At 39.3% G+C, this 19,311-nt stretch overlaps 1 protein-coding gene across 20 annotated transcripts in view; it reads left to right on the top strand.

Moving 5' to 3' along the window:
* The window catches only part of ACACA (acetyl-CoA carboxylase alpha), a 283,601-nt gene that overhangs the window by 155,727 nt on the left and 108,563 nt on the right, over positions 1-19,311 (top strand). For 17 of the 20 annotated variants that reach the window (XM_064582783.1, XM_064582786.1, XM_064582785.1 and 14 more), the window contains 6 exons: positions 5,146-5,169; positions 7,832-7,975; positions 8,735-8,831; positions 9,768-9,875; positions 14,102-14,158; positions 14,400-14,444. In XM_064582783.1, coding sequence (XP_064438853.1) covers positions 5,146-5,169; positions 7,832-7,975; positions 8,735-8,831; positions 9,768-9,875; positions 14,102-14,158; positions 14,400-14,444 — 475 coding nt within the window. The remainder of the gene's footprint in view (positions 1-5,145; positions 5,170-7,831; positions 7,976-8,734; positions 8,832-9,767; positions 9,876-14,101; positions 14,159-14,399; positions 14,445-19,311) is intronic. The other 3 variants (XM_064582780.1, XM_064582779.1, XM_064582781.1) reach the window with 3 other exon arrangements.

Genomic DNA, 19,311 nt, shown 5'->3' on the forward strand with positions numbered 1-19,311 from the left:
AGATCATTCAGTGTGCCTTTTCCTCTTCCTTCCTCCAGCGAGGCTCAGGGCTTAGAGCCCCAGGGATGTGTGTGTGTGTGTGTTCGTCTTTTTTCCCCATCCCAGAACCCTAGTTGATCACTCTCTGGTGCTGGTGATGGAGAATAAACTAAAGCATCATTCTGAATGTCTTTATTTTTGGCAACTCATGGAATCATTTGACATTTAGGATTTCACTTGGCTTTGAACACATTTAAGTAACTCAGAATAATCTGAAAACAAGTAAGTTCTTTAGTCAGTCTATGTATTTGATCTTTTAAATATAGCTATATTCATAAAACATATGTAAAATATTATCCCATAAACTCTGGCTGTGCATATTATGATAATCTGGGAGTGTGAAATTTAAAACTCCAAATGATTTTCATAAGCAACACACATTAGTAAACAGTTTGTTTTTTTTTTTTAACTTTTAATCTGTGATTCAAATAAAAAGCATCAAAATTGATGCGGGAGATAGAAGTATATTTTGTTGTATGTTTCTATACGTATATAATGGGTGAGGACCTGTTGGTGTTTATTTCCACCTATTTCTTAGATGGAAATCCATGCTTCAGTTAAGTCAAGTTGCATTGCATCTTCTCTGCTGTTTGCTTCTTACGAACTTGGCCTTCTATGTTAAAATGTTTTAATTCAAGCACTTTCTGTTTCACATGTGTCACATCCAGAAGAGGTTGGCTGTGTTTTCCCCTGACGGCACATGTTTTGGTCATGACTGAGTTTAGGCTCCTTGGCACCTTCAGTGTTTAGCTGTTGGTGGGTGGCCTGTGGACCTTCTTCTTATGAGGAAGGTTTTGAGGAAGTTTAGAAATCAGAAGCCTTTCATATGACTAAAGAGCAGCCTGCTGCCATTCTTGAGAATTCTGATAATCTCTGACACCCAGAGATTAGAGCGTTCTTTGGATCGTACTGAGACACTCAAAAGTCATCCAACTTGTAGCATTTTTTAGCAGTGGGAACACTTGGTTGTAGTTAGCAGGCCAGAATGAGCTATAAATAAATAAAATCCTACAGTGCTTGCTTGCTTCATTCAGGGTAGTCTGCTGATAAGATGCAAGCATCTGGCAGAAGAGAAGATTCTCAGCAGGTTTAAGTGCTTACCAAAGTGCTTTCGTGTATCCATGGCTCAGCTTCTAGTCTCTGCTGTGTTATTTTGGCACTCGTGACTTGTAAGATTGGAGAGCCGGGTTTAAAACTCTCAATATATCATTAGGGTAGCCCAAGGTCCCTTCTTGTCAAAGAAGACTAGCTGATTCCAGAGGGAAGGAAAAGCAGAATCCAGAGCACCTGTAAATCCCTGTAGTTTTGTGCTGTGGGTTTGTAGCTAATTATACAGCAGGCAACACTAATATGCTGTAGCTCTGTTGGCATACTTGTTTCAAAAAGAGCAAAACCTTCCAGCAGAGCAAAGAAGGGGCTGTGAAAGAGCTGCAAATGAATGAAGCAATGATCATTTTATTGTAAACGAAAGCTCTACAGTAGAATTGGGGCATCTGAACTGCAAGGACGTGGTGGGGGAAATGCCAATAGAAATACATGGTTCACATGTGTTTTACAGCTCTTGATTTGGATTCTCCTGCAGAAATATAGTCACACAAGGAGACCACCACTGGTCACAGCCAGCCAAATTGCTCTTTCTCCTATGGTAGTGCTGTTAGCGACTGCTAGTAGGTTAGTCAGCCGACCTCTTCTGATTCTGCTTTGCTGCCTTATTTCAAAAGATTTGCCCTATACTGGCTTTCAGTCACAGCTTGATGTAACCACTGCTTGTTTGCATGCATCCCCATCATTTTCATATAGGGTCTTTTTTTTTTTTTTCCAAGTTAGACGGCGAAAGAATCAGGAGCATTTTTATATGATAAAAGATTTATGTAGGGCCAGCTAGAATCAAGCAAAATGAAATTCAGCTGGAAGGGATGGTAAAAGGCTGAGAGAACTTGTGACTGCCAGAGAAGTCAGTGTTCCTTAAATAAAGAGGGTTCAGCTAGCATGCAGCAACTCTGACTTTGCATTCATATTGAAGCAGGTCTCCAGCCATTCTGTGCAGGCAGATCAATAAAATCAGAGGTGACTTAATGCCAAGAACCTCAGAATGCAAAGGATTTCTCTTGTCCTTCTTTAAATTTAGTCTGTATTGATGTGGAATGCTAGCCTCAGGCACAGAGATGAGAAAATGCTAGGTCTAGAATCTGGTTTATGACACTGTAGTGAGCAGTGTCCTTGGAAAACATTCCCTTTGCTTTCTCAGTTATCACATCTGTAAAATGGAGCTAATCTGCTGGGAGGAAAATGCTTCCAGTATTTATCAAAACACTGTGAATAAAGATTCATTAAGTGCTTCCAATAGTTTAAACAGCAAATGTCTAATGAGAAGTGAATTTATATCCCATGTATGTATTTGAAAATGCAGCTGACTGCCTTATCAGAGATTGAGTAGTTTGACTATTTTTACATGATGAGTATGCAGTGAAATGTTGGTAGATTTGATTTTATTAAAAGCTCTATAAATGGAATATTAGATGCTATACAGTTTCTTCTTTGGTTGTTCATCTTTATGCAGACCATGGATCTAGCTTTCTAGTGTGTCACAAGTGTGTGCAGTATATCCCACACTGGTCATATTCTTCTTTTTTTTTTTTTTTAAGATTTTATTTATTTATTTGACAGAGAGAGACACAGCAAGAGAGGGAACACAAGCAGGGGGAGTGGGAGAGGGAGAAGCAGGCTTCCCGCGGAGCAGGGAGCCTGATGTGGGGCTCGATCCCAGGACCCTGGGATCATGACCTGAGCCGAAGGCAGACGCTTAACGACTGAGCCACCCAGGCGCCCCTCACACTGGTCATATTCTTAAATTGAACAAAGAGCCCCTGTCTAGGGCAACAAAATATACAGATGATCATTGTGGACATGGTTAAGTATTTAGATGGTGATAGAGTTAATCCTTCTTTCCCTGCTCATCTCCTGTGCAGCCCCACAGATTCTTATTGTGCCCAAGAGGATAAGCTGCATCTAAACTTACTTCTTCCATGAATGATTTGGGGCCATTCTGTTAAACACTGGAGATGCTGGGAGTTTTTCTTCTTACCCCATGCTGTGTAGATGGTACAGGTTCCTATAACACAGCAGCAGGGGGCTCCCTAGGAGAGCTTTGACAATTGCTGATGAAGAAGTGCCGGCTTTTTGTTGGGGATGTTCTTTTCATTCAATCTGGGCCCTTCTTTGCTGAAAACTTGGCCCTCGTCCTGTGAAGACTCCAGAAGGGATTATAGTGCAGCTACAGAAACAGTGGCACCACTTTACTCATTTAAGAAATTGGTTATCAGTTGAGAGAGATTATACTGGTTTCCAAATTCCAGAAACCTGAATGAATGGAGCCTGAGATTGCTTTGGTTGTAGGATTCTTCTCTCTGAACTGAGGTTCATGGTAGGAGGCTGTGTGGGTGTTTTCTTTAGAATCCTCGGTATCTTGAAAGGAAGACTTTCCTATATTCTCATTAGCATTTACTGTTAGTTTTCTGCTTAGCTACAACTCCCTCTGCCCTAGAACCTGTGCATACTTTTTGTTTGTTGAGGATGGCCACTGTGCATTGTGACTAAGGAACTCTTATTAAATGAAACCCATTCCCGTGAACGAGAGGCTCAAAGAATCCAAATTGCAAAGGTGCAGGTTTTTGCACTCCGAGGTTGCTCTTGCTGCCGTATGAATTTGCTCTGTGATACAGGTTTGATGCAGAGAGCATTGCTACTCACAAATCACACGAGGTATACAGTTTGTGTGCAGTGATATGTCACAGCTTTTTATTTATATGGCCAGCTCAGTCTATTCTGCTCCTTTCACTGCCATGGAAAGTGCATCATTTTCCTCCCTCTCTCCTCCTTCCCACATATCATCAGCACCACCCACTATGTTCTGCCCATTAAGTTCTGTGTGTGCCAGAAAACCCCAACAATGATTAAATGCTGATAAAAGAATGTTAGAAGGTTAAGATATCAACCAATCAATGCCCTTATAGTACTCCTAAATTGTGGGTGGTAAGTATAACTTTGCCCTTTTAACATTGAAAGTAAGGTTTGTGGGTTGGTTTTTTTGTTTGTTTGTTTTTTTCAGTTGAGGAAATGACTTATGTCAAATTAAGGACGGGGGAGGGAAAGCCTTGGTGGCAAAGACCAAAGAGAATGCAGGAGACTTGCTTTGCAGTTTCCATTCTTACCCTAATCTTTCTTTCATGATATGGGCACATTCTTGGTCAGGAAACCCTAGGGCTGGCCAAATTTAGGTACGGTTTTATTTATGACAGGCCTAGAGTTTTTGAACTTGCAATAATCTTAAAAAGTCATTATTACCCTAAGGTCGTTTAGTTTTAAAAAGTATAAATTACTTAATTTTAAGAAAGGATATCACTCTAGTCATTGAATCATTTATCATTACATTCCTATATGATTTTCAGGTTTTTTTTAAGCTCCCATAGGCGGAGTACACTCGTTTCCAGCACCACCACTACCTCTCACCACCTCCCTGGTCTGTGGGAGGAGGAGCATGGGTAAAGAGGCTTAGAAAAGGTAGCTGGGAATCCAGATTCCGGGCTACTTTTCGTTGGAGGAGACTTTGTGAGTTCACCTCATATCCTGGAAAAGCAATTAAGGTGGGAGGGGCTGTGAAATCAAGTTCTCTGGACTTCTTACAAAAATTTCAGTAAAACAGGAGCAAGAAAGAGGATTCTGTAAGAATCGTGTCAAGAATGACATTTCATGTTGAAGCTTAAGATAATATACCATATCCATAAAGCTTAAATTAATTTTCATGAGGCTGTGTTTTATCACTACTCTGAGTTATTTTTTTTTTTGTAATAGAGCTATTTTTAAAAATCCATGGTAAATCTATTCTGACCCTTTCCATCAACAGTTGCTGTGGTGAGGTAGGTCAGGAGGCATGCCTCTTTGGAGGCACCCTGGGGGTTAAAGGGTAATGAGCACTTAATTATGTCTGTTGAATACCAGAGCACCCAGACTGGAGCTCCTCATGACCCGTCTGTATCTGCTCTGACAATTCTTTTATTATGGCTTTCACTAACCTACCAGTAACTAACTGTGGTTGTTTAATTACAGAGGGAACATCCCCACGCTAAACAGGTACTGTATGTTTAGTTTCTTTTCCAATTAAAAGCACCTCTTTTGTAACTTAGAATAGTGAAATCAGGGAAAAAATAACACTATATTTGACAAGTAATATGCTGTCTTCTGCTAGGGGTTCCTGAGCTCCCCTTTAGACATACTAAATTATTCTTCCTTGGAAAACATGTCTTCAGCTTTTCTTTACTGTTCCAGAAGCAACACTTGAAAATCCTCAGTATGGAGAAGCCCCCCTTCCACCCCTCCCATCTAGCTGTATATGACAGGGGAGTTGTCTGCCTGATGTTCAGCTTTGCTGTAAACATCTTCTTCTACTACGTTCTCTGCCTAGTTTGGGCCTTTCAGGGGAGAAGGCTTTAAGGTTACTCCTACCCTGGCAAATTGTTCACAATTTTTTTCAATTTTTAATTTCTCAAGTTTGCTTCTCCTTTTAGAAGAATGTAAACACAGGAATAGCTGATCTCATGTTTTATCAGTTTGTTAGCTTTATTAATTTGTTAGCTGCTTCTCTAAAGTGTTACAATGTTGTGAGAGTCAAATTTTATTTCAGACTCATGAGATTAACATTCGAAAAGTGTGTTTAAGTTTTGATGTGTGTAGCCCTGTGAAGAAGTTTCCAGGCCAATATAACACATTTTGGTATTTTGAGTTCCTCCTGTTTCTGAGCCAAGCAAGGCAACACAATGCAAGTTTGAGAGGATAGCCGTTCTGATTGGAATTGAATCTACAAAATGCCAAAGCAGTAATAAGTGGGTGGTGAGCTCTTTGTAGATGATCAATTATACATTGAAATATTTATAGGCTTATGTTTATTTTGTTCCTCTCCCTTTCAATATTAAGTAATCAAAACTGATTATAGCTTCTAGAGTCCAATTTGGACGGGGAGAGAAAAAGGAAGTGCTTTGGTTTGGTCTTTGTGTCTGCCTTTGGAGAGTGGGCTTGGTTCATTCCTGCCTGCCAGGACAGCCATGTCCTAGCCCCTGAGCAAAGGAAAGGAGGGGTAAACTGAATAGTGGCTGTTTCCCTTGGGGTCCAGGTGAGTGAAAAAGACACTTAACCCCATGTTTGCCACAAACACAGCCTGTTAGCTTATTCAGAGGGAGTTCCCTTTAAGTGCTATCTGGAACCCTTTTATCTTTCCTGTCTAAAGCCAGGCAGGTAGAAAAGATATAATGCCTCACAAACTTGCTCCTTTAGTAAATACATTTGGTGATCCTAGAAAAGAGGATGGTAGCATTTCTGAGTTCATATAATTCCGAATCCCAGTTTCTAGTGAGCACCATGTGTAAGCCTTGCTTAATGTGTGTTTCATTTGTTTGTTTCATTCATGGTTTCAATGGTTTCCTCTCCCACTCTGCCTTTCTGTTCTTTAGTACTGTCAAAAGATGAAGTGCCTTTCTCATAGTCGTCATTTGCCAAAGGTATAAAAACTTGGAGTGTCAGTCTCTATAGTCTGTGTGAGCAGCACTCCCATCCCCTGAAAAATTCCATTGCCTTTTATAATTACACTTTGAATAGAGTACAGTCTGTATCCAGACCTCAAGTCTGCATTGCTGCCTCTCCCCCCTGCAGTTCGGCAGGTGGTACACTTCAAGGAGATTTTTGAGCAGCTCCCCAAAATTCAGGTGCCATTGCCTTGCTCTGAACTTGATTCAGATCAGTATGCCGGTAGCAGGTCAGGCAAGTCCTGAAGGCATCCTTTACTTGGTCCTTCCTAACAGGCTGCCCTGACTGGGCATTTGGAAATACTTCCCTGTATGACTTACCAGTACATGCTGCTGAGGTGCATTAAGGAATATACAGACCCCTTCTGTTTTTAGACTGAACAACTCAGTTCTCTTTGAGCATCTCCATTTAGCACCTGTTTGTCATGCTTACACATACTTTGAGACCCATGCTCTGCCCCTTTGCATCTTGCTGGGATTTATTAAGGGCTTTCAGTTGAAGATATGTTTCCTTTGGTATAGAAGTATTTAAATATAAAAAAGGAAATTTTGCAATTTCGAGTTGAAAAAGGTCTCTTTTTCAAAAAGGGAGGAGCTATATTCCTTATAACTGCTATCCCAATCAGCCCAGTAAAGGAAGAAGTAAATACCGTAGTAAAGTTCCTTTTATAGACTGTGACTTGTTTCTGTATGAGAAATAATGTTTTCTACAATGACTTACTAAACCATTCCAAATGACTTTGTTGTTGTTGTACAAGCATATATCTATCTGTGAATACTTAAAGGCATTTTTCTTTAGGAATTCTAATAGATTAAGTGTTGCCTCGTTACAACCCACTTGGCTTGCTTCTTTTATAAGCGGGAATGTTTTAGGGAAGGGGAAGATGCAGGATGGTTTTTAACCCCTGTGTGCTATTCATTCATTAGACATATCATGGTTTCATTGTATTAAAACTGCCATGTAGTTCTTAGCTATCCTTAGATTTTTATTTGGAGAAATTTTGGGGTGCTAAAAATAGTTGGTATGGGGTAAGCTCAGATGAAAGGGGTCATATGAATCCATCAAGACAGTCTTATCCACAGTGGGTAAAAAACCAAATCTGCTCTGCAACCTGACCCTACTTCAGAGTTTTCTCCTGTTTCTTTTCTCTATTGTTACTCTCCCAATCCTGTTCCTGCTTTCCTTGTCTAATGCACTTGATTGAATTACCATTTAGAATGTCCTTCTCCTCCAACCTCAACCACTATGGCATGACTCACGTAGCTAGTGTCAGCGATGTGCTGTTGGACAACTCATTCACTCCACCATGTCAGCGGATGGGAGGAATGGTCTCTTTTCGGACTTTCGAAGATTTTGTCAGGTAAGACACTGTGGAACTGTGTGCAAGGGGAGCCACGGGCATCTCTCTTTGGGGGTCTCCGATCTCTGCCAAATAAAGGCCCCAAGAATTGCCATGAGCCAGCTAAGGAGATACAGCCTTTGCTGTATATGTCCTTGGAGAGGTATTGTTCTTCCATTTCTACCTCTTATTCAGGCTCTGCAAGCCTCTACTTGTTATATGAGCCTGGTCAGAAAAAAAGAAACAAACAAAAACCATCTTTTCCTTAGGAGCTAACAGAAGAAGCTGTCTGCTCTGTGATGAGTGAAATGTCAGGAGAAATTAAACACAACACCAGAATGAGCCCCACCAGAGACGATACATCTTTTGATTAAATGCATTCAGCATCTATCTCTTGATGTATACTGATGCATTACCCTAGGGGGAGGGGTAATTACATTGGTCTGTCACTGCTCTAGTCCCAGGCTCTTTCTGTTACTTTAAGACCGATGATGACAGTGGTGCTCATAGCTTACACGTGGGGGGAAAAAAAAGCTGAAGATCATTCTTTTTTTTAAAAGACAAAATATATATGGTTTATTAACATTTAAACAATCTATCCTCCTAATTTCTGCCACTTGGTGAAATTTTGCATGTCACCTCCAGCCACTGGTGATTCTATTAAGTTGACTATTGCGCACAGAGTAGGATAGATGCTTCTTGTGGGCCGGACTGGCAATGGCAGCGTTAGTTCTCTGCCTCTTGGGTTTTCATGGTGGGTGTTCCCCTGGTATTTTTCAGGATCTTTGATGAAGTGATGGGCTGCTTCTGCGATTCCCCACCCCAAAGCCCCACGTTCCCTGAGGCCGGTCACACGTCTCTGTACGATGAAGACAAGGTATAGTGTGCCCTTTGGGAAACTGCTTTGTTAGTTTAGACACAGGATTTGTAGTATATGCTATCTTTCTGACTTTGGAACATTATAGGGAAGAATTCATCTTTTTACCCTACTTTATATTAATTTTATATGCCTCATCAAAGTATTTTGGGGGGCAGATGGAATATAAATTCTAACCTAAAAAAAAAACTGTATTAATCTGTATCCATACAGATTCTCACTACTCTCCGTAGTGAGAATAGCACATGGGCTCAGCTAGACCCATTGCAGCTGCCTCTGAGTCTCTGAATGTTGTTTTAAAGACTTGAGCCGTGGTAGCTGTAATTCTTAGCAATGGCTTGTATGTTTGCAGAATGCTGCTGTCGTAGTATTCAGGGAATTGTGGACTTTAGATAGCAGAAAGTAAGAGGCATTTTGTTTAAAACTTTGTCCTTTTATTAAATCCCTTCTTCTCATTTCTCAGTAAACAGATGATTCTGTTTTTTCCCTCTGAGGTTATTTTCCCATGGCTTGATACTTCCACTGTTTGATAAATTGTTAGGAAATATATTATGTGGGAATATGTTCAGATGGCTTCTTTCACTCATTTTGCTTCACATTCTGTGAAGAAATGTGGCAAATGATTTCATTCCCACTTTATTGGCAAAAAGTTGAGGATTCAGTGGTCTTCAAGTTCATGTCAAGTCAGGATTTGAGGCTACCTCTAGTTAATACCTTTACTGCCTTATCTTTGAAAAGCTAGATGTTTTACTTAATTTACTCTCTGTTGTGGATGCTGGGCAATGGTTTCAATTTGCTTATTCATACTAGTGGGCAGACCAGAATGTCCTGTGGAGTGTATCTCTTTTTCAGGTATTCTACCAAGTATTGTAACTTCTCTCTGCCTCGGTATTAGCCAGCTTCCTAAATTTCTTTGTCTGTGTTCCTGAGTTACAGGTCCCCAGGGATGAACCAATTCACATTCTGAATGTGGCTATCAAGACTGACTGTGATATTGAGGATGACGGACTGGCAGCTATGTTCAGAGAGTTTACCCAACAAAATGTAAGTCCTTGGTTGGGTGGAAACAGATGGTGGCTGCTTTCTTGCTGGTGTATCCTACCCATCCTTTTATCAGTCACTACTTATTAGCCTGTCACTGATAATGGCTATGTCTTTTACATAGTTCTGCCTGTAGGGGTAAAATTCCAAAGTGATTTAATAGTACATAATGAGTGTCTTATGTCAAGAAATATAGACCTCAAGTGTTCAAAATGTTTTAAGGAAAGTAAGTTGTGTTCCTAAATCTTTCCCAGAGCTCTGTCTTGAACTTCCATTCACCTGCTGAATATTTACCTTTGGTGACTTTACTCCACATGTCTAGGCCCAAACTCCCCTGAGTTTCCTTCCATGTCCTTCCCTTGCCTCCCTTGAAAATATCAGTTACACTTCCATCCTCCTTTCAATTTTTTGTCCCTTGGATATCTTGTTGACATCAAATGTCATACTTTAAACCTAAATTTCCATCTTTTTCCTTCACCTCTGTATGACTCCCCCAACCCTCCCCCCATCAAAAAAAACAAAACAAACCCAAATAACCAAACCCTTTACTCTCCTGGTCATTCAGAAATCATTGACTTCTTCCTTTCCTTGCTGTTCCATTAATCTACCCCTCTACCCGCAGTCTATACTTGTTTATTTCTATCTGGCCAGTCACCAAGGTCTGTGAGGTTTTTCTTTGCAGTGTCTATTACCCTTTCTCAGCTTCTTAATTCTGAACTGCCATCACTCTAGTGTAAACTCTTGCCTCACATCTGAGGCACGGCAACAGGCTTACCTGTGATCCACCTATATTCCCCTCGTTCTTCCCCCAGTTTCCATTCTGCCTACCCCCACAAAATTAAATGTCCAAAATGCCCCCTTATCAAGTTTTTCTCCCACTCAGCAATGGTTCTCTCACCCTCACGATACGTGATGTGACATGCCTTAAATTCTGGTTTCTGTTATATAATCTACCAGCAGGTGCTCAAGGGGCCTTAATCTACTTGAGCTTGAACTTTTCCCCACGTGTACAGTAGAGTAATTCCTGAATAATCCAGGCCTATGGGATTGTGATAAGGTGCAAATGAAAAAAATTCACATAGAAGTTCTTTATAAATAAAAAGTGTTATTACTGCTAATAAATGTATGCTGACCAATTAGAAATGCAAGGAAGAAAAGTACATTTTAGTGAGGGCTACTCAAAGAAGTCTTCATGAAAGGTAAAGTTTGAGACAGCTCTTAAAACAAGCAGGAGGAAAGGAGGGAAGGAGGGGAGGCTTGTGATGCCAGCTCTAGGGGGCTCAGATCTAGGTGCTTTAGGAAATAATACATTCTTGGTCCTGAAGTTGCTTATAGTCTAGTTGGAGGGAATGGTTAGGCATGCTCAAATAATCTGCAGTTATATTACTTTTTTTTTTCTTTTTTAGGATTCTAGTGATTTAATGCAGTTGTATTTCATTGTGACATGATAGATGTCAAAGCACCTCTCTTCATCTGCCGTTAATGACAAGACCCATGTGCTTTCTTTGAATGGAAAATACCTAGCTCATAGTGCTTATTATAAAGAAAGAAGTCAGTAGATGTTTTTTAAAATTTAATTTCGCATTATAAACAATTAGTGCCATAGGCATTCACAGCATGCTAATGGTAGGTACTCAGGAAGAGATGGTCACTTTGTGCTTCACGTGAGCCTTAGCATTTAATCCATTATACTCTCACAGCACATAAACTGACTGGGAGACTGTAATGCCCAACATGAGGAAAAGGTATTTCCAGAGAAATGAAGGTACGGGACATGCCTGAGAATTTTTCTTTAGAAATTTACCTTCCTTCTTGCCCTGGACTAGTGACTGCCTAAAATTAACCTGAGACCAGTGACCAAGGTAACCTCAGCTGGAAGAGATCTAATGTTGTGTGTGGCTGCTGACTATGCTGCTTGATGAAATAATCTGTGGCCATTTCTTCCCAGGTTTTGAGGCATTAATTGCCTATATTTCATTGTTCTGACCTCAACTTTAGGCTTTTTATTACCCTCAGAACCAAGTCTTCTCTATCATCACACGTTGATTTAAAGAAGCAGTTTCCTTATTTTCACTATATTTGTAACATTAAGTGGCAATAGGAAATTGCCTTTTCCCTTTACCGAACTTACAAACCGAGACACAGAGAAATCCAGCATCTTTGTGTATGGCTTTTTGGAAGGCTAAGGGTACACTGTGCTGACATTCTAAGCCTAGAAAAGCTATTCACTGCATCAGGTACTGTGCTTATCTAGGAATATTTGGCATTTCACCTCCTTGTTTTGGGGGGAAAAACATAAAAAGGAAGGAAAAGCAATTAAAAAAAACCTGAAGTCATAACTAGTTTTGTTTTTCAGTTCTTGATCATGCTCCTAGTAGTTCAGAAAAAGTTTTTTTTTTTTTAAAGCACACATTAAACTATCAAATAGGTTGATCCAAATTGTCCAAATAATCTTCTAGTCCCAGCATGTCTTTTTTTCTCTCATAGAAATTAGGATCATATATTTGTAAATGACTTGTGGAGGAGATTGAAGCAGTCAGTGTAAATGGAGTTTCTCCAGGTGCTGATGCCTAATCGCTGGGTAATAGCTGTGGACTTGCTGTGAGACCCGCATTATTACAATGTAATCAGAATCCTGTTGCTCTGCTGTTATTGTCAGCCACTTGTGGAATTTTAAAAGCAATAACAGTTTTGATTTTAAATCATGGCATTATTAAAGTTATTTTCTTCCCTTGCCAGAACACAGCTATTGATGCTTGTCTTTGAAGGACTTGGCTGTAGTGGAATTCTTTGTTGGTGTTGGAAAAAAAAAACAACAACAAACGTTTCTGTTTCTGGGCATGCTGAAAGACAGATAACCACCACAACCCCCACTCGGCTCTGTTCTTTTAAAATAGTTTTTTTCTTATTGTAGTATCAATACTTGGTTATTTACACTAATGGGTATGATGCTAGTACAGATCATTTTAAAATGTTATTAAGCCAAAATTTATTCATGTTTGGCCTGGGGATTTATTATTAGAAAATTAATTTTTCCAGTTATCTTTTGTTTATGCTGTTAATTTTATTACTAGGCAGTGCCATAGTGGAAATGGAGAAGTAGAGGAAAATGGCTCAGGAATGTGCTTATTTATAAGAGGAAGCTAATTTGGATGTAAAAAATTCATAGTATCATGAAAGCTAAGAATTGACTTATGAACATAGCTCTTGGTTCAGGTTATAGCAAGGGATGTGATCAAACTAAAGTCTGAATGTAGGTTGTGAAAGTCCACATATTTTTTTCTATTTGTGTTATTCGTATATTCTCTCAGGCCATTCAGATGGAATTGCCTTTCTTTTTGTTGCCACATAGCCCCTCTTTGTTAGGGACCTTTAAAAGCATGTCTCTTACTTAATTTTTTTTTAATTTAATTTTATTATGTTATGTTAGTCACCATACAATACATCATTAGTTTTTGATGGAGTAATGTTCTTACTTAATTTATTAACCTACTTCTTTGTCTCTACTTTGGGCATAAGTGAGCAGTACAGTATAGAGGAAGGCTTAGATCTGAAGGCCCAAGGCTCATGTAAGGGTCTATCTCGAAACCACTGGTCTCTTTTGACTCCTTGCCTGTGCCAAGTGAAGATGTAAATAACCACTAAGTTTAAAAGCCTGTTAAACATTGCTTTACCAGTTTTTAAAGAGAATCTTTTAAAAAAATACCTTCATGTAAAGCAGGGGGGAAATGTTTTAGAAGAACTGAAAAGGTCAGGACTTAGTTGAATTCTAGGAATGCAGTATCTGATGATAGGTAATATCTGTAAATAACAGTGTAGCACCTGAATTTTCTGTTTTATGGAAATTTCTTCTTTTCCCTCTACCTGATTACATTTAGCTTCTGTATCAGTATTAATTTTCACAGTTGAATACAGGCCCACCAGTTGTGATTTTATGAGCAGAAATTGTGTTAAGGTTCACCTTGATGTAAATCAGTCCTTAGAGAATTTAGGTGACTTCGTATGATCCTTCCCTACAAAGTTCTCCTTCAGTTTTGTCCAGATCAGTATATGAAACCTAGTCCACCGGAGCCAGGTTGAGATTTATTTGCAAGTTGAAGGTACTGAGGCAAGATGTAGAGATCCAAAAAGGGTGCTTGCCCAATCAGAGCTTTATGAAGACCAAATGGGGTAAAATTGAAGATGAAAAGAGATCTCATCTGTTTTCTGTTTTACATGTTTGTTTGTAGAAAGCTACCCTGGTTGAGCATGGGATACGGCGCCTTACTTTCCTGGTTGCACAAAAGGTACTGGCCTGTGAATGATCCCTCTCCAATGTGTCTCATGCCGCTGCTAGAACTTCTAAAAATAAAATATGGGATTATAATCATATACTTACTTGTAGAACCTATGCAAATAAATAATTCTATAAATTTAATCAAGAAAAAAACATTAATTTAACTGATTGCCTTTTACTTAATTCATTTTTAATTCTATTACTGATTGCCAGCTTCTGTTTTTCCTTCTTTTCTGTCGTTCATTTGAAAGGATTTCAGAAAACAGGTCAACTGTGAGGTGGATCAGAGATTTCATGTAAGTAAAAGGAACCACAATGAAAGATTATTTACTGTTTTATCTGTTTGCCACTGATTATTTAAATATATAGAATATGTGTGAGTTATTTAAAGGGCTGAACTGATGTTTGGTTCTTCTTTTAGAATGTGTTAAAATGAATCTCCCACTTCTGTAAGAGTGTGCAAGCTGGTGGTGTTTTTTTTTTAACCCTATAATGAATTCTCAGTATCACTCTGAGAAGTAGTTAAGGATGAACATATGTGTTTATCCAGATGACTAAGGAAGAAGCAGGAACTAACTAGTAATTTCTTCTGTGTACATAGTGAATAAGGGACTCAGTAATCAAGAACTGCCGGCTGAGGGGTGCCTGGGTGGCGCAGTCGATTAGGCGTCCGACTCTTGGTTTTGACTCAGGTGGTGATCTCAGGATCCTGAAGTCGAGCCCCTTGTCAGGCTCTGAGCTCAGCACGGAGTCTGCCTGGGTCTCTGTCTCCCCCTGCACCTCCCCTCTGCTCTCGCATGCTCTCCCTCTCTCTCCCTAAAATAAATAAATAAATCTTTAAAACAAAACAAAACAAAAAAACAACTGCTGATTGTATTTTGGGGTCTCGGCTTCTACCAAAGTTGGATTCAAGTTCTATTCTTGAGAATTCTCAATTCTGAAATGAAAAACAGTCATTTATTATTTAAAATATTTTAACAGAATCCAAGTTGGTGTTTTTCTTGTGTTAATTCTAGGAACAGGAAATAAATAAAATTTTTAAGCATTAAATTGCTTGTTCTCCCGTTTAACTGAGTTACTTATTAATATTTATGGAATTAACAATTTTGTTGAAAAGAGAACTAAGTTAGGGGGCGCCTGGGTGGCTCAGATGGTTAAGCGTCTGCCTTCGGCTCAGGTCAAGATCCCAGCGTCCTGGGATCGAGTCCTGCATCGGGCTCCCTGCTCCTTGGGAGCCTGCTTCTCCCTCTGCCTCTCTCTCTCTCTCTCTGTCTCTCATGAATAAATAAATAAAAATAAAAAAAAAAAGAAAAGAAAAGAGAACTAAGTTAATAGCCTGGCATCTAAACTATGGTATATCCATGATCATACCTAGTATGATAGTCATAAGGTCAAAAATCCAGTTTACAATCAGGATGTCATTTTCTAAAATGACTGATTATAGTCAACATATTTCTTTAAAAATTGACCTAATGCAACTGAGTAAAATTCCAGAAGATATTAGGTTGGAAGTCTTAATTTTCCTGATAAGAATTTTGTTTTGTTTTGCTTTAACAATTAAGATAATTAAGTCAGTTTTCAAGCACTGCTCATTTGCAATAATGAAGATAGCTTTTGGGATTCTGGAAAGGACTTTCTAAATTCAAGAACCTATGTGTGATTGCTTTTATTGCTCTTTGTTTATTAGGTCTGTAGTACTTGACATATTGTTTTCCTTCTCACAGTTCACCTTGTTGGTCTAGTCTATAGAGAAACAAGAAACACTATCCTACAAGCTAAAGAGCTAAGATTTTCTGAAATGCTTTAGGAAATGTTGTGGACTGCACAACTTCCCTGTGTTATTGATGTCAGGAAATCAAGCGGAGTGCAGATATATATCAATCAATAACTTTAGATAGGAAACTAGAGGCAGTGGAGAAGTATGAGGAGCTTAAAGAGAACCCTGGGGCTTTAGGAAGAAAAATCAGGAGCTTAGAGTATAAAATTGATTCTTGGGATAGAATATGGGAGCCCATGAATAAATCGTATGGCTAGTAAATGCTGATCAGAACTAAGGTAGACATGCCAGACTGAGACCTGGGTTTGGAAGAGTATTGGGCTAGGTTCTATTTTTTTTTTTTTTTTTAAGATTTTATTTATTTATTTGACAGAGAGAGAGCACAAGCAGGGGGAGCTGCAGGGAGAGGGAGAAGCAGGCTCCCCGCTGAGCAGGGAGCCCTGTGTGGGGCTCAGTCTCAGGACTCTAGGATCATGACCTGAGCCAAAGGCAGATGCTTAACTGACTGAGCCACCCAGGTGCCCCTGGGCTAGGTTCTTAAGTCTTAATGTGATATTTCATTTCTCACTGACTTTGGAGTAACATAATATTCTGGGAAATAATAGTGAACTTGTAAAGTTATTTTCTTTTCCCTAATAGTTCAGATGGAGTCTTCTTGTCTATAGCACAGAACTGGTTTCCTATAATAAGCAGTCCGTGATAAATTAAAACCCTCCACTAAAACTTCTAAAAAGCCAAAGTGATTAATTCTCCCGGGCATTATTTTTCTTTTGTACTTTCTTACCTCTGAATCTATGTCATGTCATAGAGTGTATCTACAGCTTTAAAACGTTGTTGTTGTTTTTTTTCTCTCTGCTATCCAGTAGGTTAAATAGGGACTTATATAGGCAAAATCTTCTAGGAAATGAGCCCAGTAGCTGGTGTTCCCCAGCAATCATTGTCCGGTTCCTATTTATAGTGGCATCAAGTGGGAAATCTGTTAAATTATCAAGTGTCTTGTCACGAGTGTAGGAATGTAGAGAACATTAAGGTTTAGGTGTGGACTGGATTTTCTCTGAAGAATTGAATGGCAGAGGAGTTGGGGTGCTTTTATGTTAGGCTCCTTAGAAATGATCCTAGTGGTTATGCAGGGGGCAAGGCCAACTATTACTGAGCTCCGTCCAGGATCCACAATAGCCAGCAAGCCTTGGCAGGAGTCGTACAAATCCAGGGCTCACTCTCATGGTACTGCTGTGAGTTCCTCTGCTGGTAGTAGCTTGCCATTCATGAAGGATGCTTAGCCTTTGTCATGTCATTTGATGTGTGCTTGCCCCATAGTTAGTGTAGTGTGAAAAAGAGGAAGCTTTCTGGGAGTGTTAGAGATGAATCCCTTGATCTCTCTGGCTTCTTGGTAATCCACTGTGATGTATGCAGCCTCCCCTGTTCTACACTGTGAAATCCCTATATTATTGAATAGAAGAGAGAACGCGCACATGAGGGGGCAAGGAGAGGAGGAAGGTTACCAAGTACAACACTGGCTGGTGTGGAATGAGGCCGCTAAGCTGTTGCATGGCCCTCTGGCTGCTTCAGAACCAGAACCAGCCCATGAGTGAGACAGAGGAGAGATTCCTAGAGAGCATGTATATTGTTAGGTCCTTCTTCAGATGCCAGTGAAAACTTCCTTGTCTAATCGCCACAGTCCCCCAAGAGCTGAGCACTGGAATGTCTGCTGCTGCCTTTAGTCTCTTGGAGACTCTCTTAGAACCCGGAGCCTGTCCTTCCAGGCTGGCCCTATCCACCAGCAGTAAGGAGGCTGTCTCCAGGCTGTTTCCATGGCCGTCTAATTAAATCAGGTGCCCAAAACAGGACCCGAATAACTGCTTAACATGGATATTTACACAAAGTTTGAGGCCAACCCATCCTTGTAAATATCTCCTCCATATTAAAAAAAAAAATTGAAGCTTTGAAAGCAAAAGAACAGGGTCTTTGAGTTTCTGTAGCTGAATAAGCTGTCCAGTTTTATGTAGTATTTAAGTCTCTTAGTTTCACTCACATTTCAGATCTACAATTCCAGAAAGTGCAGCAGAAGGTGCTATTTGATTGGGATGTATTATGCTTTTTGAAGCTTTCCATATTTTTTTTCTCAGTGCAGTTTTGTTAAGGGTACTAAAATGCAAATTTTCAGCATTTCTTCTGATCCTTTGCAACCTAAACAAAAGCATTAGGTCCAAACATGGTGATAAGATTCTAAAATCAGTTTTTCATCTAAGTTTCCTTTTGCTTCTTGTTTGAAAGGATTTATGAGATTTAAAAAATTCTGCTATTAGTCACCTAGGAGATAGTTGTAGCTTTACCAGTTTTGTAGGAGTGATTCCCACTTTAAAATGGTTTGGATTATTTGGGCCTGAAGGAAGAACCCACTATCAAAAATAGTTATCATGGTTAGTAGTTCATTTCTTTAAAAAAAATTGGTATGTCAATTATATCTCAATAAAGCTGGGAAAAAATTGGTAGTTTTGTTTGCTAGTGGATCAACTATTAGTTTTTCAGAAGGTTTGGTTTGGGGTTTTGTTTTAATTACAGTCTATATAATTAGTTCTCAGCATGTTGAGGTAAAAGAGAATTGCACCAGCAAGTTTCCAATTTCTTCATCTCATTAGGTTTTTAACACGATTATTAGTATCATAATCAGCTATGATGTTTTCTGTTGCAGGTTTTCACATTCTCTGATTTGCAGGGTGTCTTGATTGGCTAATTTAGGCAAATTATTTTGATTGTCTTGATGATGGTTGGCTGATTTGAACACAGCAGGGGTATAATTTCTTCCTGAGAAATGTTGTATTCTTTTGGTTTTTGGTACCAGAACACTAAGAGGATTTTTCTTTGTGTACATTCAATTATGATATTTACCCATAACACTAGTAGAATGCCTGGAAAGCAATTACATTAGTGATGGAATAAGCATGAATGCTGTTAGTGCAAAAATTGGAAGTTTCAGGATGAGGTAGGGTGAAGGAATTTACTACAACTATAGGTCCAGACTTCTTCATTTCTTCTTCTCTGTGTTTCTGTGATTTTTTGAGCACCGAAAGAGGTGACTTGCTATAAAAGTCTTCAGAACTTGTATAGCTTTCCAAGGATCACTCAGTAATCCTGGTTTCTCATCGCACAGAACTTCTGGCCATCTCCTGTTCTGAATGCTTCACACTTAAATTGAGGACCTCACTATGGAACTAAAAAATTTGCTCAAAAGTTTAAAAAGAAAAAAGTTTGCCTGTATCATCTCATAACACTTTTTCTTAACAAAAGTGGTTTTTTTATTTTGGTAGTCTTTGCCCATCTCTGTCAAGAATTAGTCAGCCTCTTTCATTATTTGTTGTAAATTTGTTCCATTCAGACTGTTTGCT

This window comes from Mirounga angustirostris, unplaced genomic scaffold (genome assembly GCF_029215605.1).
Source record: "Mirounga angustirostris isolate CCGP_5_RB_7025 unplaced genomic scaffold, mMirAng1.0.hap1 SCAF_17, whole genome shotgun sequence".
NCBI lineage: Eukaryota > Metazoa > Chordata > Mammalia > Carnivora > Phocidae > Mirounga > Mirounga angustirostris.